The 24,576-nt window shown below is 36.0% G+C and overlaps 4 protein-coding genes across 6 annotated transcripts; 2 read left to right on the top strand and 2 right to left on the bottom strand.

The window, feature by feature from the left end:
- Positions 1-1,497: 1,497 nt before the first annotated feature.
- On the top strand, positions 1,498-6,038 carry LOC113781518. 2 transcript variants are annotated; one of them, XM_027327471.1, is made up of 7 exons: positions 1,498-1,599; positions 2,417-2,538; positions 3,222-3,304; positions 4,491-4,612; positions 4,712-4,816; positions 5,058-5,151; positions 5,290-6,038. In XM_027327471.1, the coding sequence occupies exons 1-7, from the start codon at positions 1,539-1,541 to the stop codon at positions 5,507-5,509; spliced, it is 807 nt and encodes a 268-aa protein (XP_027183272.1). In that variant the 5' UTR covers positions 1,498-1,538; the 3' UTR covers positions 5,510-6,038. The 2 variants fall into 2 exon arrangements, with proteins under 2 accessions (XP_027183272.1, XP_027183271.1); XM_027327470.1 differs by having other exon boundaries at positions 4,712-4,876.
- Positions 6,039-6,117: 79 nt separating this feature from the next.
- LOC113781517 (UDP-sulfoquinovose synthase, chloroplastic) lies at positions 6,118-9,708 on the bottom strand. Of its 2 annotated transcripts, none has more exons than XM_027327468.1 (3): positions 9,525-9,708; positions 7,925-9,021; positions 6,118-6,785 (listed from the first exon to the last, which is right to left on the bottom strand). In XM_027327468.1, the coding sequence occupies exons 2-3, from the start codon at positions 8,975-8,977 to the stop codon at positions 6,384-6,386; spliced, it is 1,455 nt and encodes a 484-aa protein (XP_027183269.1). In that variant the 5' UTR covers positions 8,978-9,021; positions 9,525-9,708; the 3' UTR covers positions 6,118-6,383. The 2 variants fall into 2 exon arrangements, with proteins under 2 accessions (XP_027183269.1, XP_027183270.1); XM_027327469.1 differs by having other exon boundaries at positions 7,925-9,012.
- Positions 9,709-10,873: 1,165 nt separating this feature from the next.
- LOC113780961 (translation machinery-associated protein 22-like) lies at positions 10,874-13,991 on the bottom strand. The gene is made up of 7 exons (XM_027326755.1): positions 13,756-13,991; positions 13,528-13,614; positions 12,966-13,030; positions 11,945-12,026; positions 11,795-11,862; positions 11,637-11,720; positions 10,874-11,241 (listed from the first exon to the last, which is right to left on the bottom strand). Exons 1-7 carry the CDS (start codon positions 13,904-13,906, stop codon positions 11,185-11,187), a joined length of 594 nt encoding a protein of 197 aa, XP_027182556.1. The 5' UTR covers positions 13,907-13,991; the 3' UTR covers positions 10,874-11,184.
- A 5,623-nt stretch (positions 13,992-19,614) lies between these two features.
- On the top strand, positions 19,615-21,587 carry LOC113781429 (acyl-lipid (9-3)-desaturase-like). Its single transcript, XM_027327363.1, has one exon. The coding sequence runs from the start codon at positions 19,853-19,855 to the stop codon at positions 21,197-21,199; it is 1,347 nt and encodes a 448-aa protein (XP_027183164.1). The 5' UTR covers positions 19,615-19,852; the 3' UTR covers positions 21,200-21,587.
- Positions 21,588-24,576: the final 2,989 nt, after the last annotated feature.

Genomic DNA, 24,576 nt, shown 5'->3' with positions numbered 1-24,576 from the left:
CGGTAGAAAATGGTTTCCATGCCATTGGCTTCTGTTTGTCTTGCGATTCCAAATCAGGAATCTGCAAATTTTCTTTTCGAGATGCTTTTGTCAGCAATATTAGTCTAAGATAACAAGTCCAGGTGAATCTTTCCACGTGCTTGTTTTGTGCTATACAAATGTAGAATCTGCAGAAGGTTGTATTGGAGCCTGGTGAGGGCTAGAAGGGTGTAAATGCGGGATTAGTGTAACGAGTACATAAGAGGATTTGGCTCTTTTAACTCATTTAAGTCTAGATTAGACTGCTTCCTTCCAACCTGTTGGTGAAAAGATTTGCGCACTAAAGATCCCCATTCATATGTGAATGTTCAGACGTTTGATGGTGTTTGCATGCTAGTAATACGCAGAAAGAGTGAAAATTATGACTAAACTTGAACAAAAATAGAAACAGTTGCCACATGTATGGGGATCGTTAACAACTGGCAATTGCAAAGTGAATGCAGGATCAGTAGAGAAGGATCCTCCTGCTCAAAACTTCACCATCACAATTAGGACCAGCAGTTCAAGGACGCTGGTTTGCAATTGAAGGCACTAAAAGTGAATTTTGGATTCTTGGTTTGTCAATCCATTGATAAGTAGGTGCTCCTCGATCAAAGAGCTGTCTACTTAAGAGATATTTTCTGTGTATTTTCTTGTGTACCTCTCCACTTCTGGAATTCTATTCTTTCTTTCGAAGCTCAAAGAGCTGGAATTCTATTCTTAAAGAAACGTCTTTTTTTTTTGCCGCGCCATTTAATACGAAGGGATGGTCGAATTACTTGTTTATCTTAGACATCTACGTGATCTATACGTAGGGACAGTTCCAAGGTGACCTTAAATAAAATTAATTAATAATTTTTTTTATGTAAATGGAAGGGCTTAAAACTGGAACTTGTCGCTTATATTCTTTCTTTTGAACTATCCAACTCATTCTTACCTCAAAATTAATTAATACTTGTTTAAACTTCTCTCCCATATTAGTAGTAAATGAAATTAAAAAAGTGAATTTCAACACTTATATAAAAAAACGCTTATTTCAAGCGTTCACTCTTATAAAAGCTCACTTTTATGTGAATATGGTAGGTGTTATAGCATTCAAAGAAATGATTTATTAATAAGTTTAAAATAATACTATAGTACTTATTTTGATGATACGATGTATATGACATAAAAATATATTAAAAATAAAAAATGTGTTTATAATATGACAAAAAAAAAATTTACAAATAAGATCATGTACATCCAAATTTCCATCTCTTTCTTTCGTTTTAGTTTGGGTAGGTTTCCTACTACTCGTGTTGTATCGCTTCATCCCACATAAACATGTGTTCATACAAAAAAATTTTCTTTTTTTTTTTTTTTGAAACAAGGGTGGTTATTTTGCTCGTAAGCGATGGGTCCTGCAAGGTTGTCCAAAATAATAATAATAAATAAAAAGAAAAAGAAAAGTTGCAGGAGCAGAAAAGAAAGTATAGTTTAATCATTGTAGTAATCCAGAAAGGTCAAATACAGGAGCTAAAATGGCAATCCACGAAGGCAAAGAGCACCATCACCACCACAACGACAGCAGCCACCGGCCGGGTAGGTCCATTAATATTCTCGTGCAAGTTGAACACACCAATACAAAAATAAGTGAAGAAATAAAAGATACTGTATAGTACAATTGAGAGACTGGGGTACAAGAAGAAGGGGGCAATCAGAAAGTTGATTGCTTTTTGCAGAACCTTTCAAGAAAATGTTCAAACTTTATCAAATTTGGTGGTGATCACGGCTTCCGTAGCATTTTCTACTTTGTACAAATTATGGGTTCTATACAAAATGAATTATCTTCTTTTAGCTATTCCTGGTTTCTTGTGTAATTTTGCGTGCTGGAATTGGTTCTGATTATTGGCTTCTTGATTTATGGGGAATTCCCACAATTTTGCAAAAAAAAAAAACAACATTATCAGGGTCTCTTTTATCCCTCTCTCTCTCTCTCTCATTCATATTTAAATTTATTTAATGACCTGAGAATTCTGGGTTGGGGAGGTTCTCTAGGAAAAAGATTGCGTTGGGGAAGTTGCCAAAACAATTGTCTTTCAGGATTTTCTCAAATGCCGCTTGGCTGCCTTATTTCAAGTTGAAATGTCCAATTGATTGAAATAGAAGGGATTTAGTCAACCATAATTCGCAGATGTTGTGGAGCAAGCAGAATAGTAAGTCAGTACAAATGTGCTGTTTAAGGCACTAAGCAAAGCCTTTTGGGATTGGTCCCGGTGCATATAGCGAGACATGTTTGATACAGAGTTCTTCAGTTAATTCACTTGTCAGTGATGATCCCCTAAAAGTTGGCAACTTGCTGGATTTAGGTGACCTATTGAGGTGATCAGGACTCATTTCTTTGCTAACTTCTTGGCAGGGACCCATGAACAAAAGAGAGTACGTATACAGAACAGATATGGTGAGAAGCTTGTGGGGATATTGCATGAAACGGGGTCGAAGGAGGTTGTGATTATCTGTCATGGATTTAGATCTTCAAAGGTTGGTGTTTGCCATCTCTATAACTGGATGTTTTAGGATGAGAAAGTTTTCTATATTTTGGTAGTTCTCCACTCTAATGCTCTGTTTGCTTCTTTATTTACTTGGTGGAATTATCTGCAATCTCATTTTCAGCATTATCTGATGAGCATCTTTGCAAATTTTGCAATCTCCATCCTATTTGGTGCTGTAGATGAATTGAAAATAACAAAACTTTTTTTTAGATGCATGTCATATGCACAAACATTTTATCTGCATCCCTCCTTACAGATGGCATTCGCCAATACTTCTGAAGAAGGAATGTTGACGGGTCCCATGCTCCAAAAAAAAAAAAAAAAAGTCTATTTTCCTGCCTGCCTGAACTTGTCTGAAATCATAAACGCCTGGTCTTATTATATCCCTGATATTATACACTCAAATCACATACAGTTTTTATAATCTTCAAAATTTTTGTAAGTGTGTAACAGTGGAGAGGTAACATGTTCTTGTAAGTATGTGTTGGGAGCCTGAAGTGTCTTTTTTTCTGTATTTTGTTAGAAGCACTTTGTTGTATGATCATCAGGAAGATCCCATTTCTAAATCAATTTCATTGTATCATTACTTTTTGATTGCTACAGTATATTTGTTGCTAAGGACTAGTTTGATCATTCAATCCATTAATGTTGTTCCCTTCTCATAAACTTCAGGATCGCATTCCCATGGTGAATCTAGCTGCTGCTTTTGAAAAAGAAGGAATTAGTGCCTTCCGCTTTGATTTTGCTGGGAATGGGTAAGTGACTAGCCACTGACACGCTACTCCTCCCGACATGTCTCTTCAGAAATATCACCAAAATTTTTGTTCTTGACCCAGTCAGGACATCAGACATCTTGAGAAAAAATGCATGTTTAGATTAAAATTTGACATCCTCTTCAAACAATGGTCTAAGAGAAGAAAAAATTTAAGAATAAAATTGTACTATATCTTCAATCTGAGACCCTTTTCAGTGAAAATTAGGTGTGAAGATAGAGATTAACATTGCCCTCCAGATTTGGGTTCCTGCACATAAATTGGCTGTATACTTATGTTCCCTCTTCATCCTATGGAATGATCCTTTTAGGAGATTTTCGAAGTACAAAGGATCGAGTACATTCTGTCTTTTTTGACATTTACCATTTCCCTAATTTTTTATATGATGCTTGCTTTACTTTTCTGAAGAGGATCTTGTAGGACAAAATATATATGGGGAAACTCTTGGAAATGTTTACTTCTATATTGTCATTTTGTAGATATGTTTAATCAAACTCTTCAAGGTGCGTAATGCAACACAAGATAGGGGCGATCTTACCTACTAGCGCTAGTAAAAGATTGAGAGGAACATTACCCAAGACGACTAAAGAAGGGAAACAATATTAACTTGTGTAAATGCAGTGTAATTTACATACTGTCCACCCTTCAAATCATGAATTTTGAACATATACTGAGTATCTTATCAGATGTTGTTAGTCAAAGTTTCTGTGCAATTAGTAAATGACAGTCTGCTTAGTTTGTTATATGAACCTTTCTTGAGAGTTGTCATGTATATGCTTATCTTACTTCTGATCACTGTCACATAGTTCCTGAGTGCTTTTCACAAGTGTTTGATCAACCTTGTAAATAGATCTAAATAGAAGTACCTAGCAGAAAGGCTTGTAAAACGGAACTAGATAAGTAATTTTTCTTTGATTTTCTTTCTGACAGGCCTTTCATTTTCTTTGATGCAAAGTAGTAGGGCACTCACTTCTCAAACCTTTTCATATTAGAACTTAAGCTGGTTGGAGCCAATACATAGCTAAAGATTGGTGCAAAAGCTTGTAAAAGAGTTGAAGAAGACAATATTTCTTCATTTGAGCACAAAAAGCTATCTCCACATTCTTTTCTTTAGTTGATTTTTGTACGAACTCATTCATGACAAACATGTGGTATTCTTGCTTCCCAGAGAAAGTGAAGGATCATTTCAGTATGGTAACTACCGTAGAGAAGCAGATGACTTGCGTGCAGTGGTTCAACACTTCCAGGAAGAGAAACGTTTTGTAGCTGCACTTGTCGGGCATAGTAAAGGTACATAAGCTATTCGACTAAGTTCAAACATTGATTTACTGTCCGAACTTCTAGATTCCTTCCAGTCACCTGACAAGCTGTTCAGTTGAGATTTTTTAGGAGGAAATGCTGTGCTGTTGTATGCTTCAAGGGATAATGACATACAAATTATTGTCAATATCGCTGGCCGCTTCAATCTTGAGCGAGGAATTGAAGGTCGCTTGGGTAAAGACTTTCTGGAGAAAATTGAGCAGAATGGATTTATTGACGTCAAGAACAGAAGGGGTAGCTAAGACCGTGATTCATCTTCTTGTATGAGTTTGGTTTTGTACTCGAGTGCTGCATGTTGGTTTCCTTGTATTGTCCAGAAAGAAATCACTTACGGAAAAATTGTGTATGAGAGGTAAGGAAATAAATAATTGCCTTCGAGCCAAGTTATGTCTCACATGGGGGTATTTCTATGTAGGAAAGACCAAGTATCGTGTATCTAAGGAAAGTTTGATGGACCGTCTAGCAACTGATACTCGTGCAGCTTGCCAAAAGATCGACAGAAACTGCAGGTAGGGATTGGTGATTCTTGTTTATCGAATTATGATTGAACTGTTGTTATCAATTCAATTTTGAATAGTATTCGATATCAGGATCTTCGTTATGAAACATATTGTCATTATCTTTCCATATTCTGTACGTGTATGTAGGGTGTTGACAGTTCAAGGTTCCATGGATGAACTTGTTCCTGTCAGTGATGCCAAGGAGTTTGCAAAGCACATGCCTAATCATATACTACACATTTTTGAAGGCGCAGATCATTATTTCACCTCGCATCAACATGAATTGGCTTCAGTTGTACTGGATTTTGTAACGAATGGGCTTACAGAATGCAGAAGAGTGCATAGATTTATCCATTCCCGATTCTGATACGAGGATAGTGATTATGGTCCTGGACAAATGGATTTTAAGAGAATCCAGTTACATGTCTGACTCTGTTGCTTCATACCAACCGTAACATGGTTCCTGGATGACAACATTGATTCCCCCCTCATGGTACCCACCAACGGTGATAGCTGAAGACTACCTCGATGGAAAATGATGCAGTTAGGGTCTTTAAGAACTAGGGATTAGTACATGGACTGTAGTTTACTGAATAACATGTTACAGCACAAAATGTCAAAAAAAAAACGCTGTGCAGAAGATAAAATATATGAACCATCTCTTTCATATGTTTTTTCCTCAATGAGTCGAAGATTCAAATTTAGTATTCAGTTTTGCTTTATGATTCTCAATACCAGTTACAAGCAATTCATGTCATATGCATTATGAATATAAACAAGATCCACCAACTCAAATCAATAGAACAGCTAAGCACTTCGATTATGTATTTCAACCGGATGCTTGTTCTGCCGTAGGCTGTATTGTCATCGTCAAGGAAAGGAGTATTCATACATGTCCCCCCATCTGTCGAAGACAGGAAAAATTTTTGGAGCATAAGATTGGAGTCGCATGTATAGGCCATTTGTTCAATTTTCAACAAATTTAGAAAACAACTTTATTCATCTAGAAAATTAATAAACGTGATACACCAAAGACTCTTCTAGGTTACTGACATTACAGGGATGATGGAGTTACTGCTAGAGTTTTCTACGTCCTACCAAAATTTACAGTCGGAAGGCTGCTGGATGCTAATGCCGACAATATGCAAGGAGTTCAGTAAGATACAACAACCCATCAGAAACGGTTACAGCAGTATAATAGTAGACAATCAGTACTGAAACTAGTACCATTCAACACTCTTTTATACTGCAACAGTTTTTGGCTTGACACCAATTTTTCTCCAAGAAACACTGGGCATTATCTGTTTGGGATCAACACGATCCTTATACTTGATGGCAAAGTTCAACAGCGAGTCAAGAAGCGCGTCAGAGAGAAGGTGGGGCTTGAGACCCAACTCAATGAGTTTTGTATGTTTGGCATTATAGTAATGCTCCTCTGCCTCTACTCTGGGGTTGGGCACAGATACTGTTTTCACCTCAATGCCAAGTTTTTCTCCAGCTTTCGTGACAAGGGCCGCAAGTTCATTGACAGAAAACTGCTCCGTGAATTGATTGAAGACCCTGAATTCTCCTCTCTGTGCTGGATTAGCAATTGCAAGCTCAACACACTGAACTGTGTCTCTTATATCTAGATATCCCCTGGTCTGCATGGTACAAAAAGAATGCATTACAAAATATTCAGTAGATCACAAAAGAACATGGATGAAGATGAAATAAAGTTAGAAGTATCAATTGAAGCACTTGAGTGAGTTGGTGACTGCAAAACCACCCTAGCTTCAAGCGCCACACCCCTTCTTTGCCTCTCCACCAGGTGCATTTTCGTTTTTTTTTTTTTATGCAGCCAAAAACAAAAAGCACTTCCTAGTTCCTATTAACATCAGAATGATGCATTTCCAAATTCAAGCCCTATAGTCAGAATACTTCAGTGAGTCTCAGCCAAAGAAATTTAGAAAATTTAAAAAATAAGAAAGGAATCTGGAGTAGCTTCTCCAGCAGTGGCTTACCCTACAGAGGCTGCATAAAGATTATGGCAATCCAGATAAAAAAACTCATTTTACCCATCCAAACCCAACATCATATCAGCAGATTTCAAACTATCATCTATGGGCATCAATTTACATCCAAGTTCAGAAGGTAGTTAGCCAAGAGTACTTTGGACCTAGGTCATGTAATCTCCAAATCAGCATAACTATACGTTCAATATCCAGATTTAACCTTCTCGAGACAACAGGCAGCAACTCGGTTATTATCCATTATAATGGCAGGTTCATGTTATTACATACTTTCCTCGGAAGTTCCAGATAACTAGCCTAAAATAGGGATGGACTTATAAGTGATTTCAAGAGGAAGCTTCAGCTGCCTTCTAGCAAAACCATACCAAAAATGTGAACTATAAAAACTAATCTTACCTAGGTACTCAAGACTTTGTCAATTAATATACCATTTCAGAACATAATACTGCTTCAATATGTAGATCTATGAAGCATGTGAGAGACAAACCTATTAGGTCCCATGTAATCCGATGGAGGAGGCCTATGCAATATGTGTTGCACAGTTTTATTTGCTGAATGTGCTAAGAGTTTAAATTTGTTGTTTCCAGTGACTAATAACAGTAGGAACTACCCATCTATCGATTCATGATGTTTTCACACAGGAAAAGAAATAGATATTAGACTGTGCCTATTGCAATATAAATACTCGCAGTTTGCAGCTGAGAAGCATCTCCAGTTCTGCAGGAAATATCATATGATTAATGTGACAGAGACATGAAAGGAGAAAATACCTGGCCCCCTTTGCCATAGACAGTAAGTGGATGACCGACAGCAGCCTGAACACAAAACCTATTTAACGCAGTTCCAAAAACTCCATCATAATCAAATCTATTACATAGCTCATCATGCATTGCAGTCTCATCTGTTCTCAGACCATAAACTACTCCTTGGTTTAGATCAGTGGCTCGGATTCCCCACGCCTTGCAAGTAAATGCAATATTATGGGAATCATGGACCTTACTCAAATGATAGAAAGAACTTGCCTGCTTGGGATAAGGCAGAGTGTCTGTCCTTCCATTGTGAGTAATTGTAATATAACCTTCCTCAATGTCTATGTTTGGGGTCCCATACTCTCCCATGGTTCCAAGCTTCACCAAGTGACACTCATCTCTAAATTCCTTTATGGCAAACAGAACATTAAGTGTCCCAATGACATTGTTCTGTTGGGTAAATACAGCTCTTGACCTATCAATCATGGAGTAAGGAGCAGATCTCTGCTCTCCAAAGTGGACAACAGCATCAGGTTCAAATGACTTAAAAGTCTCAGCCAGGAACTCAAAGTCACATATATCCCCGATGTGAAGTTGGATATCCTTGCCAGTAAGGGACTTCCAACAACGGATACGATTATGGATAGACGAAATAGGTGTGAGGGAGTCAAGACCGAGCTGGTGGTCAAAAAGGCGACGAACAAGGTTGTCAACAATAGCAACTTCATAGTTTCTGTTTGATAGATGGAGTGCAGTAGCCCAACCACAGTAACCATCACCACCAATAACCATGACCTTCTTTGGACTACCAGCTTCACCGGTTTCTTGAGGAAAGCTAGAGCCAGGCTGAGCTTTGGATTCTTGACTCAGAGAAACAGCCATAGCATAGATGGTGGAGGATCTTTTTGGCCCTTTTCCATGCAGGATGAGCTTTTTCGAACGAGAGGTTGAAGTTGGCAAACTAAAAGATGCGGGAAATCCCGATGATGAACACTGATTCACTAACAAGCATTTTGGCTTTTTGCAGCTCGGAGAGATATTCAAAGAACAAGAGGTAGAAAGCAAGTGCGCCATAGTAGCTGCCAATTGGACTCTTAACTGTATTAAACCTGCAGAGTCTGTACTTAAACTCGAAATCAATCTTCAAAGTCACTACTTTGCTGCTCTATATAAATACAAGAAGCAGACTGACAAAGAATCATTGTGATAAAAAACAAGCCATTTTATTCAACTTTTTAAGTTAACCAACTCCAAAGTTCAAATGCAACACTGAGATTAGTAAAAAGCAAAATGAAAATTTGCATAATGAGTAAGCCTTTTACTTCTTTTCCAACAGTTCTGCATTCTTTAACTAGTCCATTGCTATTTGAATGCCCAGTCCATCACAAGAACAAAAGACCCCTGCTTTACTCTCTTTCTTTTTTTCAAGTCTTCAGCCTACTATCCAAGTCAAGAATTAACCAAGCTGTGCTACAAAAATTACGGTTCATAGACCAGCAAAAATTGGACTACATAAACAGATTGAGAGAAAGAGAGAGAGCAACGGCAGCAAAAGGCATGCTACCGAAACTTTAGAGCCAGAGAGATTGATGAGAATTAGTCGAGTTGGAAAATTATTTACCTTAATTCGACAGAAGAATGAGAGAGCAAATCCGAAAGAGTCTGTCAAGAATCCAACTTCCAGATGAAAATTGATCACTCACATCAGTGTCTACGAGCTCTACACAAGTCTCCAGGGGGATGGACTTTCCTTCGGCTGTGTTTTTCAAGGTACTTACTACTGGTCCGTCCTTTCGGGAGCATCAATAGCAATGGCTCAAGGGGATATTCTGGATATGCTCGATAGTATAATGCTGGATGTTAAGTTACATTTGTACCCTTACCTTTTCTAAACCTTCTTGCTGGGTTTCTCATTTTGTTGACTTTCTCGTGATTTGATTTGATTTGATCTTCTTATATCCCTAAAACTGTGTTTGGATTGTGATTTTCTGTCAAAAAATTTTTACGTATTTTATAAACATATTTTACAATTACCTTTTTACTTCACATACATGAAAATTGCTACAGTATATTTTCTTATAAAAAATCCTAAAACTAACAATCCAAACAGGACCTTTATTTATTTCTTCGATGCTAGGAGATAAACTCAATAAAGAGAGTATGATTTAAACCTTCAATTGCGAGCCCTTTCGAATTGCTTTTTTTTTTTTTTAAATGTACTGTAACAATTTGATATGTGTAAAATAAAAAAGCCATTGAAAAATATGTTCATAAAAAGTATTTAAAAAAATTAAAATAAAAATGACAATTCAAACAAGGTAACTTTACTGCATGGATGAATGTAACATTTGGCTTGTTGATCTTGCCCGCGAAATATAGTAACGAAATTTTTGTTGCTTTGCTGACCCCGATTCCCAGCTATAGAGAAAGGTTTTGGCGTTCGCAAGACACGACTAGACTTCAAATAATTTCAACTACACTTCATTGCTTGAGGCAGCAGCAATGATACTGCTGAGAATAGTCACTCGGAGTCGAACCCAATACTCTGCTGAGGTCTTTCATCTATTTTGAACATTATATTCGAGTTACAAGCCACCACTTTCTGTCAAAAGAAACCTCAGAACTTACACAAAGAAATCGAAGGCAGAAAATGTGATTCCCAAAACAATAATATTAACAGGTAAACAATAGCAACTAGAAGGAATTCCCTCAGATTTGGCGTAGAATTTCCAAATTAAGGGTTTTTAGCGACAGAAAATATGCATTACCAAGCAGCAGCAGCAAATACCAGCAACAACAAAAAATCCATTAGCAGGAAGGGATACTTTGAAGACCAAATAGATCAGTTGTCAGCTAAGGTCTATCTTTTTCTTGTGCTGAGAAATATCGATCAGTACAAATTTGGGTCCTTGATGGTTAGTTCCATGTTTAAGACATTCAAAATTTTAACTAAGAAGGAACACGTTCCCATGAAAAATACGACACCATGTTTGATCAATAAATAGTACACCGGTATATCGGATTCTCTTCTTCTTCCTGTAGAAAGCTCTGTATTTAAACCCCAACTGCAAATTTTAACATCCCTATCGAAGAATGGAGGGGCTAATGTAAGACGTTTACCTAGACCTAAGATAGATATTATCTTGCAAATTTTAACATCTGAATTAACTGTCATAACAGGTACAAAAGAGAGATTGCTTTCCAGCATGTCATCAACTCAAAATCTCTGCTAGCATGCGACCGAAATTTAGCATCAACTCCTCATGGCACAAACTAAAAGCTCAAGCTGCAGATACCCTTTTCCCATCCTCAATAAAGAATATAGCGCTTTCTGGCACCTGGAATGGCACAGCATAAAGAGAATAATTTAGACTGAACAAAAATACCTTGATTTTCAGGAATTGTATTCCTTTTTAAATAATTCTCACAGTTGATGCAATTTTACAAGAACCAAAAACGAAAAACAGACTAGCGGCATGCTACGAGCACATTCAACATTTAAACAAAAAACATACGAGAATGTCAATGAACTGTCATATACAACATTATGGAGCAAGGACTAACCTTTATGCACCTTTATCAATTTCCAGTAACAATTTATATAGCCTTCTGATTCAGCAGGAGTACATTTAACTGTCAATGTTTTTCTACCACAAAAGTGTCTTCCTATTCCGCAAAATCAAGTCTTTTGAATCAAAATCCAACCAAAAGAGAAGCGGTCTCAGGAAGTTACCTCAGCCCATGTTTCTCTAATGAAGTCTACTATGTCATAAGCAATATCTCCTTGAACATCAATTTGATCCTTCTCAGTCGGTCCCTACAACCAGCAACAAATGGTACAGTCAACCAACAGATATAATGCTACAAATGCATCACCCCATTAGCTATTACCTTAACTACAGATGCACCTGTAGCAAATTTCTTTCCAAACTTCTTTGAAGCATCACTAAGTTTAATACCTGCAACATGTAATAACAATGTCTGAACTCCACATCAAATTAACTTCAAGTTTTCACAGAATGAAATCAGCATCATACTTACCAAATAGTCCTAATCCTTTTACTGTGGTGATACATTTGCGCTTATTCCGCACAATCTTTTCAATAGCAACTTCTTGTTTCTCCTGCAAAATATCTCCATCAGCATGTGTCAGTCTTTGTTAGTTTTCCAGCAGAATCATCATCACTTAACCATCCTTAATGGCCAAAATGTCAAGCATCAAAAAACACAAAAGTGTTAACAGAAACAGAATTCCTTCATTTGCACATATACTGTATCTGAGCAATGGGAATCTATCGACCAAACAACAATAAAGTACAAGAAGGATTTTTTTCCCTTTTTTTTGGGAGGAGGAGGGGGGGGGGGGAGTAACAACTGATTTGCTCTAATATTTTACAAAGTTTGTGTATCACGAATTGTTGTGAATAAACAGATCAGGTAGCAATTGCAAGAAGACATTTTGGATTATTAGCTCGAAAAGAAAATTTGAATAATAAAGCATTAAAATAGATTTTCAAAAAAAACTTCTCATTACGTATGCCGTCGATTCAGATACATTAAATTCCTGTTTTCATGAATCACCACCACCCAATGTGCTGTTCATATCAAGCAAAACCACATAAAAGTCATGCCAAAAAGCCAAACAACAACACAAATTAACGTGGTTACACACTCTGATCAGGATTCAGGCTTACTGTAAAACAAGTGAGCATGAAAACATCCCAGCATGAAGAATTTGAAGCCATGGATGTCCATGAATAAAATGAATAGATGTGGGTGTGAAATTAACTGATGTTCACATATATGTCAAAATTTCCACCATATAGACATGTAAACAATAGTATATGCCAGATTCATATGTAATCCTGCATGTAGTTCGTTATGCAACCTTCCTGAACATGTACAATTCGCATCTTAATATTGAAAATTATTTATCCAACCAAAGAAACAGTACCCTATTTCATAGATTAGCTATTGATATGAAAAACTTTCTTCTTGCCAAAACATTTTACCCAGCTAGCTAAACAACCAAAACTGACGGTGCTTAGAAGATAAGACTTACCTTTCTCTTAATTTTTCCACCAGGAAGTCGTTTGACATCTTCTTGCTTGCTGGCTGAAGGTTCCCCTAAAATGCACCGAAACTTGGTAAAGTATAACCAGAATCAATACAGACATCTCTAGTCTAGTAAAGATACTCTTCAGCTACAACTTAGATATACAGTTTGCCAGATTACAAGCTGCTCACTTAGAAACTAAACTTTGAAGGCAAAATGGTTTCAGGTATTAATCTGCTTGTCATAGAAATTTCATTCTACATATGATTCAATAAGATGCCAATTCATCTCTCTCTGATAAGCTTTTCCACAGGAAAAAAAAAAAAAACACTTCTTTCCTGTTGTAAAAATTTGCTGAAAGATGCAGATGCATAACAGTGGCTGAAACAATACAGATATCTATACCTTAAACATTCTTTTTTTTTTTCAAACTTTCCACTTTCAGCATTCTAGTAATCAAAATTATAACAGATTCCAATTAGCAATTGCTTAAAATATAAAAACAAAAACAAAATCTCAAAAATGTGCTTGATCACGAGTATATTAAAAAACAAAAAAAAAAACTCACCAGCGGTTGCAGCTGGTGATCCAGCTGGGGATATACCAGGCCCTTGAAGCTGCTCTGATAGCTTCTCTGCTTCTTTATCATTCGCCTCTACCAAACAAAACCCCCCGAAAGAATTAAAATTTAAAAAAAAAAAAGAAAATGAAACTGGTGAGCAAGTATGGTATTTAATTCTAGCATAAAAAAGAGAAAATGTTTATTGGGGAAAAAAATGAAAAGGATTAGTGCAACCTTGGAGGAGGTGTGGGTAGAGATTGGGAACGTTGCGGATCAACCACGGCTTGCATTTCTCAAAATCCGGCCCGAATTCGCAGTACTCTGCAGGTAACGTACAAACCTGGCAGTAGGGAACTTGAACCGGCTGTGGTTTTTCCGCTGCCATTTTCCTTGTGTCTAAATCACGAATTTGTCAGGATTTGAAGAGTGAGGAGGACCGAGGATCAGAAGTGGAATCATCCTACTCATTTTTCCAAACAAAAACAAACCAACTGTGAAAGACAGTTTCCTCGAATTCCTTCATTTTACTCAGGCCCAAGCACTTTAGAATTATTGTCTTCTCATCTTTGGTTGGGCTGGCCCGAACAATTTTGTTAATTCCACTACTTTTTATTTTTTTTCTAATTCTACTTCTTCTGGAGTAGATTCCATCTTTTCTTGCACCAGTTTTTTGTTTTTAAGTGTCAATGAGAAGACTTGAATCCAAAATTTCTCACCTATATTCCCTCGGTCCAAATCATTCAATTCATCCCTTCTCCTCTACATCAGTTATTTAATAAAATTTGAATCACTAATAAATACTACCAAGTATCATGGTTAATCTATTACAACGCCCATTGCAAAAGGGGGGAGAAGTTGAGACCCTTGAAATTAGAATTTCCGGATTCAAATTTTTCTTCCTTGTCTTTACTTTTTGTGATGACAAATGCCCCTTTTGTGTTTCCATTGCTTTTGATAACGTTTTATGATTCAAAACTTTTCAAATCTAACTCCAATTTGGATTTTTTAAAATTTCAAATACACGTTGTGACTGTACAAACAAGTTATTAAGACATATTTGAAGAAATATAAAAATTAAGGATGCAAATACAAATAAACTGGCCCCAATACATGATCCGACAAGTGTTTGCCTTTTATAGATACTTATTTTTTATTTAAAAAAAAAAAAAAAAAACCTATCTAGTCATGCTTTGGCAGGATACAGGGCAAGGATAATTGTTATCTAAAACGAGAAATGGTTCAGAATTGGTCAATAAGGCCAAAATTCAAGATGCATAAGCTAGAGAATTCACTTAAGTCTTATACAACGAACATGTAAGGACTCGTTAGTAAGTATAATATCTATGTTATAAAATTATACATATAGTTTATAGTGCATTACAATGTGTTTAATAACAATTACATTGTTCTTTTTTTTTTGTCCTTTTAGTGTAAGCGTGAACATTTGAATTCGGAATCTCTCACTTACTTACGTTCTTTCTTTTCAAACCACCCAACCCATCCATTCTCCCAATAACAATTACATTATTCAAGAACACTTATACTAACAATCGTACTTATTTCCCCGTCATTTGGTGGATTTCTCCTTTCTGAACTCTCACAACCACTAATATTAATCTTCAATAATATTTATATCATTTACCAAAAAGGTTGAAGGTTACACGAGTGCCAATTCTGGTTGATGACCTCAAATTTTCAAGTTAAAGAAAACACACGAGCGTTTGAGTGCATTTAGGTATCCTTATGTACGATGTATTTTGGTGAAAATAAAACAAAATCTACTTAAAAAAAAAGAACTATACAACTATTCGATTTAGCATCACGAGTTCATTGGCTTTGCAAGTTGCAACAATCCTCCTCCTCCTCGTCCTCCTCCTCTTCTTCTTCTTCTTGTTACCATATTGAAGTGAAAACAACCCTAAACTACGTACGGCAAAGTATATCAATAAGATACTAATAATAATACCATAAAATTTAACTTGGAGACTTTGAGGAACTGAACCCACAATTCCCTCGATGCAAAGTGTATCCATGAGGCTGTTTTATTAAAAATTGCTTTTACAAACAATTAATTTTTAGTTTTTAAACAATCGAAATTAATTGAAATCACACAACAAAATTAGATTAACACTCAGAGGTAATCGAAATCCTGGTACTAAGCACAATCTAAGGTGGAGCTCACAAACCAACACCATCCAGCCAATTGGTAACTGGAAGTGCGGCTGATAACCTTAAATCCAGGTAACTACCTCACAATCTTTCAACGTGAGATGGATGACCCCCCCGGCGCGCGGAGCACTGCCTCTCCAAATTTCTTTTGGTTTTTTCAACAATCGAAAATTAATTGAAATTAGTTACCTTTGATGTTTTTGTAGGTCAATTGCAAATGATTAGTCCTTAGTCAAACCTTAACACAGTACAAGGAAATCATTTGCATAATCGTGTCCCCCGGCTAGATTCATGACTGACACTCAACCTCCCTTGTCACGAAACCTACCTCAACATCGACACCAGTGCCAAACACAATAAAAAGCCAAAATTACTTATAGATCTTGTCCCATCCTATCACTGTATCCCACCTACCACGAATTTTCTTTGCCTTTGGACAGATATTTTTCATTCATAGACCGAAAGCACATGCAAGAGGTACATTCCCATCATGCAAGTTGCACTCATTTAATTTTGTATGGTCAGTACAGCCATGCAACCAAAGCTTGTTGTATGGTCAGTACAGCCTTTTATAATTAGGTAAGTTTGTCTGGACAGAAATAGAGAGTTATTATTTAAAATAATTATTATAGTATTTTTTATGATGTGATGTATGTAAAATAAAAATATGATTTAAAAATATAATTATGATACAAGCGAAATATTATTTGAAAAAATTTGATATCCAAAAATATTTGTCACACGGAAAAAAATATGATAGGATCAAGATCAACCTTACTTGAGTCGATTCTTGATGGAGTTATTCTTTCCATAATGAACAATATCTAACAGTCAAATTTTTTTTTGTTGGGTTTTTATTTTCCTTTCGGGGATGATTAGGTAAGACAGCTATTACTCTAATTGTCTAAAAATTATCTTCGGTTTGGCATCAAATACCTACCAAATCAGGACAATTGTGACAGCACTTGATTTTGAAGCACTATTTTAGAGCTTGTGATAAAATTGTTTCAAGAGGAAAAACCTACACTCGTAAAGTTTTACTTATAACCAAAAAAGAAGGACAAAAAGCCTATTCTCCTAATTTTATAGTAAGAGAGTTTGTTTGCTGCCATCCGCAACGCTTTCTAGTTTATGAAAATGGTCTTTTGTAAAGCTCCAAACATTATGTGCAAATGCTAAGTTGCTAAACATACATGATTCTGTACGTCCCTTTAAGATCCAATCCAGTTTTAACTTAGAGACCATGGCATCCTTAGTTTAACTCTCAAGTCTTCTCTTCTATTTTTTTTCCCTTTGTAAACTTTAGAATCTCCTTTGAATTAAAATAAAAGAATAAAAAAGTAATTCTTATGTCATTTTCCGAATTAATTTGCGTCACCACAAAAAAACTATAAGTAGATTTCAATAACACAGTCTGCCTAAATAACCTCAATATTCTGCTCTATGTAAGGGGTGTGTGTTCATTGTGATTGTGTATATTAACATATATAATTTAGGTATATTAAGGAGTACTCATTTGGAAAATTGTTAAATTTTTTTTTTTAAACACAGGAAGTATTCCAATTTTGGCAGATTAATTTCTCTGTCCCTGTGCACCTCGCCCCCCAAAGATACACAAGCGGTAAACAGGTGACTTAAACACACGATCTCAAAATCTAATTAAATTATTCCGAAATCATTCCAGCCAACTCCAAGCGAGGGAAAATTGTTAAATAAACCTTATACTTTTTGTAGCAAAAAAGTAGGGAACAGGTAACTGTAGACGCCAGCCGCGCAAGTCCAACGTTGTCCCATACTCCCACCCCACCCACGTGCATTTCTAAGTCACTGGACCTGTTATTGCAAAACCATACAAAACTGCGCCGAACCACCATTCAACTCCGGCCTACCAATTTCACGTTTCAACCGTCTTAAACGCCCCCGGAAATCTTGCATTTCAAAGAAAATCCGGACGAATTTCGACAGGATCACAGTAAATTAAAGGCTTTGTTTGTATTGCATTTTTCTGGACCTTTTATAGAAAAAGTACTGTAATATTTGATATATATGAAATAAAAAAGTGATTGAAAAATATGTCAACGTAAAACGTAACGATTTTTTTTTGAAAAATTGCAATCCAAACACAAGTTTCAGATCTCGGCAGGGGTTTTGGATCCTCACCTACATCTTTTGGTGTGTACGCCCATACATAATGAAGGATCATGTTAGAGACTGTCACCCTAATAAGAAGGAGTGTATCATTAAAAAGGGTATTTGTTGTTCCTAGATGACTACCAAAATCATTCAATAATAGAGAGTCTAGAAGTGTTAGTTGTTGCAATTTATTATTGGTTTGTGTGAAGAGTGCCCAATAATTTTTGGTGAATCATTCGGTAGAATTAGAAGTATCCAATGGTCACTCATTCGGAAATAGCTCGAGTGTTAATTTTTGAAAATGTAAATTTAATTAGGAAAAGTATATAGATACAAATGAAGATAATAATTGCTAGTATATGTATTTACACGGTAGGTTAGCTATGATTTAAATGTATTAACAACTGCATATCGGACATCCGTTAGAAAAATCGTTTATTATTGCCTAGTTTATTTAGGTTTCAAATTGATGGACGGGCATTTGATGTATTTCCACCTAATTTATCATGTTTTTGAAGAAATAATTATACTTGTTTTTGAAGAAATTAACACTTAAATCTATCTTTATTCTTAATAGGATAAAAATGATATTACTTTCAAACCAAATATTTCAGGGGGATTGTCGATAACCTATACCCATGCCCATAGAGGGGTTGATCTTCCTGATTCTGGTATTGATTTTTTTTTTAATGGTTTCTGATATTGATTTTTAAAATGCGAAGCAAACACCTCCGGATAAAGCAGCCAAAGACCCGAGAAAGTTCTATAAGATTTTGGTGTTTAAGGGGTAACACTTGTTCAAATGATGAGACCAATTCCTTAAAAAAAAAAAAAAATGATGAGTCCAATTTAAGCAAGTATTGTATATAAGGGTTTGATGTTTAAGGGGTAACACTTGACATATTCAAATAATGAGATCAATTTAAGTATGGATTTAACAAGTCCAAAATATGTCTCCTTCTTACTTCTTGAGTTCTTATGATATCCTTTCCAGTTAAAAGTACTCCCTATGATGCCATCAAAAGTTTCCATGATACTATTTATAGTTCCCAAATTGATATTTTTCTCCACACATCAATTTAATGCAAGAGTATCCAGCTTCATAACTTCTACAATAGATACCTTAATGCATGAAAATGAATTGATTAGTGGTTAATCTACCATCACTTCTTCTTCACTAACATGAACGCAATTAATGTCTTGACCTCCAAAAATATGAAGTTATTGGATCAACTCTTGAGGTGGAATTTGTATCCTAATATTGCATTAGTATTAGTTCGGATATAATATTATTTGAAACATTATTTTAAATAATCATTATAATACTTTCATGATGTGTTATTATATGACGCATCTAAAATAAAAAAATATTTGAAAATTTTAAAAAGGGGGTTTAATAACGTGTTTATGATATAAGTAAAAAAGAAATTATTGAAAAAAGTTTTTTTATACTTTGGATAACTATTATTATTTACTTGCATCACAAATACAATTTTAAACACATATTTTTATCTTCTTAATTACCTTTTTTATCTTATATATATCACACCATAAAAAGTGTTACAGTTTTTACTTCAAATAATCTCCTATCCAAACACACTCGGTCCATAAGCTAATTGCACCAATTTATGAGAAAAGTTGTACATGCCATTTCAAAGGAAACAAAAAAAAAATAAATACTACCACTTTCAAGTAATCTGTAGTATTTAGCTGACGCCCATTCTCCTCTGTTTTTGTTGAACATCACATATTTCCATTTAAAACATTCTGTGGCGCTTCTTAAATCCCCACATACTATATCAGACATCATCACTGTGCATTCACACTCCGCCTCACCCCACTTCGCTCCAAGAATTGATCCTTCTTCCGTCCTTCTTCCAATGACCTAAAAAATTTCTTCTACTTTTTCGCATTTTCTTCAGTTTAAGAAAGGGGGAAAGAGAAGAAACAAAAGGGTTCTTCTCGGATCCGTTTCTCATTTTACTACTAAAAAGATTTGCACTTTTTATTGGGTTCCCTTCTTGGATCTATGGCTGAATCCAAGAGCTACGTTACCTCTGATGAGCTCAAGAAGCATAACAAACCAGGGGATCTGTGGATCTCCATTCAGGGCAAGATTTATGATGTCTCAGATTGGGTGAAAGACCATCCAGGTGGTGCATTCCCACTCTTGAATCTTTCAGGCCAAGATGCGACTGATGCCTTTGTAGCATTTCATCCAGGTACAGCCTGGAAGTTCCTCGATAAGTTCTTTAATGGGTTTTATCTGAAAGACCATTCTGTCTCTGAGGTGTCTAAGGATTACAGGAAGCTCGTTTATGAGTTTAACAAAATGGGATTGTTTGAGCAGAAAGGGCACGGGGTTTTATTGCGCATGTGCTTCATGGCAGTGCTGTTCTGTTTGAGTGTCTATGGTGTTTTATGCTGTGAAAGGGTTTTGGTTCATTTGATTTGTGGTGGATTGATGGGGTTCCTTTGGATTCAGAGTGGGTGGATTGGGCATGATTCAGGGCATTATCAAGTAATGACGACTCGTGGCATCAACCGATTCGCTCAGATCCTGAGTGGGAATTGTCTTGCAGGAATCAGTATTAGTTGGTGGAAGTGGAACCACAATGCTCATCACATTGCTTGCAACAGTCTTGAATTTGACCCTGATCTTCAACACATGCCTTTCTTTGCGGTATCTCCCAAGCTTTTCAATTCACTCACTTCTTATTTTTATGAGAGGAAGATGGCTTTTGATTCAGTTGCTAGGTTCCTAGTTAGTAATCAGCATTGGACATTTTATCCTGTTATGTGTTTTGCTAGAATCAATTTGTTTGCTCAATCATTTATATTGTTGTTGTCGTCCAAGAGAAGCGTGCCACGAAGGGGTCAGGAGCTCTTGGGGCTGCTTGTATTCTGGATTTGGTACCCACTTCTGGTGTCTTGTTTGCCCAACTGGGGTGAAAGGCTAATGTTTGTTGTGGCTAGTTTCACGGTAACTGGAATTCAGCATGTTCAATTTTGCTTGAACCATTTCTCCACTAGTGTTTATGTTGGGCCACCTACTGGACATGATTGGTTTGAGAAGCAAACTAGTGGAACTCTTGATATTTTGTGCCCGTCCTGGATGGATTGGTTTCATGGTGGCTTGCAATTTCAGACCGAGCATCATTTGTTTCCCAGGTTGCCCACATGCCAACTTCGGAAAATTTCACCTTTTGTAAAGGAGCTCTGCAAGAAGCATGGTTTGCCCTATAATGCTGCATCATTTTGGGAGGCCAACGTGATGACATGCAAGACACTTAGAAATGCAGCATTGCAGGCTCGTGACTTCACCAAGCCTGTTCCAAAGAATCTAGTCTGGGAAGCCGTTAATACTCACGGTTGAGAGCAAAATCTTTAAAGCTTTATTTTTTAGTCACAATTTGTAAGTCAAATTATTTATGGTTATTGCAGCTTTTGGTGCGAGATTAAGTCTCTCCATTACAATCTTTCATGCTTTATGATTGTGATATCAGGAAAAATTTCCCATCTCATATGTGTAATAGTCAGACACATTCATATAGTCCATCTTCTACCATTTTTTGGAGGCTTTGAATAAATGTCTCCAATCTGCATTTGAGTGATATCAGCTAATGTTGGCTGTGGATCAGGTCATATCTTTTTGGGATAGTTGATTTCATCTTTCTCATCTAGCTTGCTCCAATACAAGATTTTGTTGATTGGACCTAGGATGTAATTGTCTTCAAGTTTATTTTCTGTCTTCTTTGTTTTCAGAGTCTCTTTGAAATTTTGGGAATGTTGATTGGATCTAGGTTGCAATTTTCGGACGTGCTTTTTCTACTTGCAAGTGCTATAGCTCTCATTTCTTCCTTATTCCACCACGTACAGTTAACTATCCCTTCACTTTTGCTGTTAAAGTAATACAACTTTTGTTTTGTGTTATTATGGTGTCTCGTCAGCAAGAAAAACTGCTTAGGAAACTTCAACTCAGTGACAAGTCATGTGATCCAAACATGTGGTCTTTGGATCGTATCCAGTCTTCTAATTATTAAGATAAATTATTTTTGTCTTGGAAATAGACGGATTCAATGAAATAGCTGTGCAAATGGTTACAACAAATTTGACGTCGACAGGACATCCTGGAATGAGAGAATTGGTCCAGGAACTTAGTAGCGAATTTTTAGTCATCCTTGGCTTCGTCTGCATCTACTCGTATTCTTATCAATTGATAGTTAAAGAGTTTACAAAACTTGTTTCTTGATGCAATCTTTAGATTCCTCCTTTGCAATGTTGGTTTCAATTTGTTGATTACTGAAATGGTCAATGTATACTACATTCTTTGGAAGTATACTTGAGTGTTTGTAGCCCTACTTCCCAACCATAAGAGTCAAGGATGATACTAACTAACAAAAGTGTATTCAAGCTAAAAACAAATGCATTTCAGCAATAGACCTGCAATTTTCGGGCTTAGCTCGGTATCAATATTGAATCAATTCTATGTTCATGAGCTAAAACAAATGTATTTCAGCAATGGACTTGCAATTTTCTGGCTTAGTTACCTCGGTATCAATGTTGAATCAATTCTATGTCAAGACGGAACTTCTTGCGCTTCTGGAGAATCAGGGAACCCACTAACTATCATAACTATGTCAAGATGGAATTTCTTGCACTTCTGGAGAATTAGGGAACCCACTAAGTAGGCTGTTGCAATTTTCTGGCTTAGTTACCTCGGTATCAATGTTAAATCAATACTATGTCAAGATGGAACTTCTTGCACTTCTGAATAATTAGGGAACCACAAAGTAGGCTAGGGAAAATTGACATATTGACTATGATTAATACTTGTTTTTTCTAATAGATTTCTTTTAAGTGTAAGCGGAAGGCTTGAAACAGAGATCTCTTATTTATACTACCTCTCCCCAAACTACACAACCCTTCCCCCACCAAATTAGTACTTGTTTCCTTTATCTCAAGCACACTGAAATTTTGTTTATCTTAGCACCAAGGTACATTAGTACATTAAAAATTGAGGCCAATCATTTACATGGAATGGAAGTCCTTAGTGGTTGGTCAATTTTTTCCTGTCTAGGTAGTTAGCAACTAAAAATTTGAGGCCTAGTTTCCAAAGTTTAGAAAATAATGAAAATACTAGCATGGAGAGAAAAAGAAGAAAGAAAAAAAAAAAGGAAAATAAGAGAGCATGATGTCCTAGTTTTCATCCTGATAAGTGTGTGAATTTAAGGATGTGTATTGGATCACTGGTTGGTGTGTCCCAAATTATAAGTGAAAAGTTGATCTCATATTATGAATTAAGTTTTTATATACTGTCAATGTAAAGAGTTTTATACTAGTAACTGTAAATGTATGACACTTGTACGAAAACTGAATTTCAAATTTGAGATTAAACTATGTGGCATACACCTAATATCGCACGCATGTGTATATACTAACAATGTATACAAAATATATCCTAATATTATTTGCTAAGGGAAGTTGTTTGTGCCTTATACATGTAATTAATAGGTCAACATTTTCTTTCCCGTCTCTTTTAGCTTTTATTTTTTTTATCCAAGTAATTATTGATTATCGCAGTAATGTCAATTGTTTGTGTCTATCCAAATATTGCGGCCTAAAACCATCATAGTTTTGTGAATTTGGCCAAGATTTTCAAATTCATGGCCGCTGTTTTTTTCGTTGTCTATTGATCATGGCAACATGTCAATGGTTTGAATATTATTCAAATGCAGCCCAAGCTATCACAGTTTTTTGTGAACTTGGGCCTCAAATTTCAAATTCATGTCAACTGGTAAGTCAATCACTGGCTTGGGAAAAGCCAAGTCCATATATTACCCAAATTTAGACGCAAGCCCATTGCATACCAACTACACACCGGGGTCAGCTCAAGCGGGGTTTGAGTTTAATTTTGTAATGGGCACTTATTAACGCTTACAACATTCCATATAGATACAATTAATCATAGCTATCATTTCGCATTGCATTCAGCTAATTTTTGGCTTTAGAACCGTTTGATAAAATTAAAATTTGAAATTTTAATTGTTAAATTATTACATTATGAAATACTAAAATATTAATATTTGAGCGTATTCTACATTAAGTGATAAATGAACATTTTATCACTTAGTTATTGAAGTAGTAAGTTTCATCTGGATAATTCAGAACCATTTAATTAATTAAGGCGTTCTATTTTTTTTTATTATCAAACACATTTGAACATATGAAGTTTTGAATCTATTAACTTTAGGTGGTAAATTGAATTATCATATAGGGCTTTAGTCGTACTTTTTCATTACATTAACGCAGAAAACTCCAATTAGCAAGTACTCCCAGGGATTCGTTAAACAACTCTACTTTGCAATGATCGAATGGAGGTCCCTAATCCGTATATCAACTTCCTAGTTTCCTTTCACTCACCTCTTTTATAAGGATGGACAAATTCTCCAATCTACACTTTACCATCTGTCCAAAGAAATCGATTGAACCTAAACTTCTACTCGAACAAAATTTCAGTGAAGATAAGGGATATGATATGGTCATAAGACGGGATCACCATCATGTTATTTTGCATTGCATTATGCCTATTCATGGTACTAGCTTTTCCAACAACACAGAGGACTGCAAGTTTTAGCACAAGTCATTGTCCAAATAGGCTCCAACGATATATTATATTAAGACGGATGTTGTTGTGGTATGTTTATTGGTCAAAAAAGAGGTGTGGAAAGGTAAGGGAAAAGACAGAGCAAG

The sequence above is a fragment of the Coffea eugenioides genome, chromosome 8 (assembly GCF_003713205.1).
Source record: "Coffea eugenioides isolate CCC68of chromosome 8, Ceug_1.0, whole genome shotgun sequence".
Taxonomy (NCBI): Eukaryota; Viridiplantae; Streptophyta; class Magnoliopsida; order Gentianales; family Rubiaceae; genus Coffea; species Coffea eugenioides.
The sequence above is the reverse complement of the archived record's forward strand: the minus strand, read 5'-3'. Positions and strand labels throughout refer to the sequence as shown.

Bases quoted from the DNA above. Each gene is read 5' to 3' on its own strand.
- LOC113781518 (XM_027327470.1), top strand. From the start codon at position 1,539: ATGGCAATCCACGAAGGCAAAGAGCACCATCACCACCACAACGACAGC. The intron at 1,600-2,416 runs GTAGGTCCATTA...ACTTCTTGGCAG, and splicing joins CGACAGCAGCCACCGGCCGG to GGACCCATGAACAAAAGAGA. The intron at 4,613-4,711 runs GTACATAAGCTA...GAGATTTTTTAG, and splicing joins ACTTGTCGGGCATAGTAAAG to GAGGAAATGCTGTGCTGTTG.
- LOC113781517 (XM_027327468.1), bottom strand. From the start codon at position 8,977: ATGGCGCACTTGCTTTCTACCTCTTGTTCTTTGAATATCTCTCCGAGC. The intron at 6,786-7,924 runs GTATTTTCTCCT...TGTACCATGCAG, and splicing joins TCTATGGCAAAGGGGGCCAG to ACCAGGGGATATCTAGATAT.
- LOC113780961 (XM_027326755.1), bottom strand. From the start codon at position 13,906: ATGGCAGCGGAAAAACCACAGCCGGTTCAAGTTCCCTACTGCCAGGTT. The intron at 13,615-13,755 runs GTTGCACTAATC...TTTGTTTGGTAG, and splicing joins CTACCCACACCTCCTCCAAG to AGGCGAATGATAAAGAAGCA. The intron at 12,027-12,965 runs GTAAGTCTTATC...GATATTTTGCAG, and splicing joins GTGGAAAAATTAAGAGAAAG to GAGAAACAAGAAGTTGCTAT.
- LOC113781429 (XM_027327363.1), top strand. From the start codon at position 19,853: ATGGCTGAATCCAAGAGCTACGTTACCTCTGATGAGCTCAAGAAGCAT.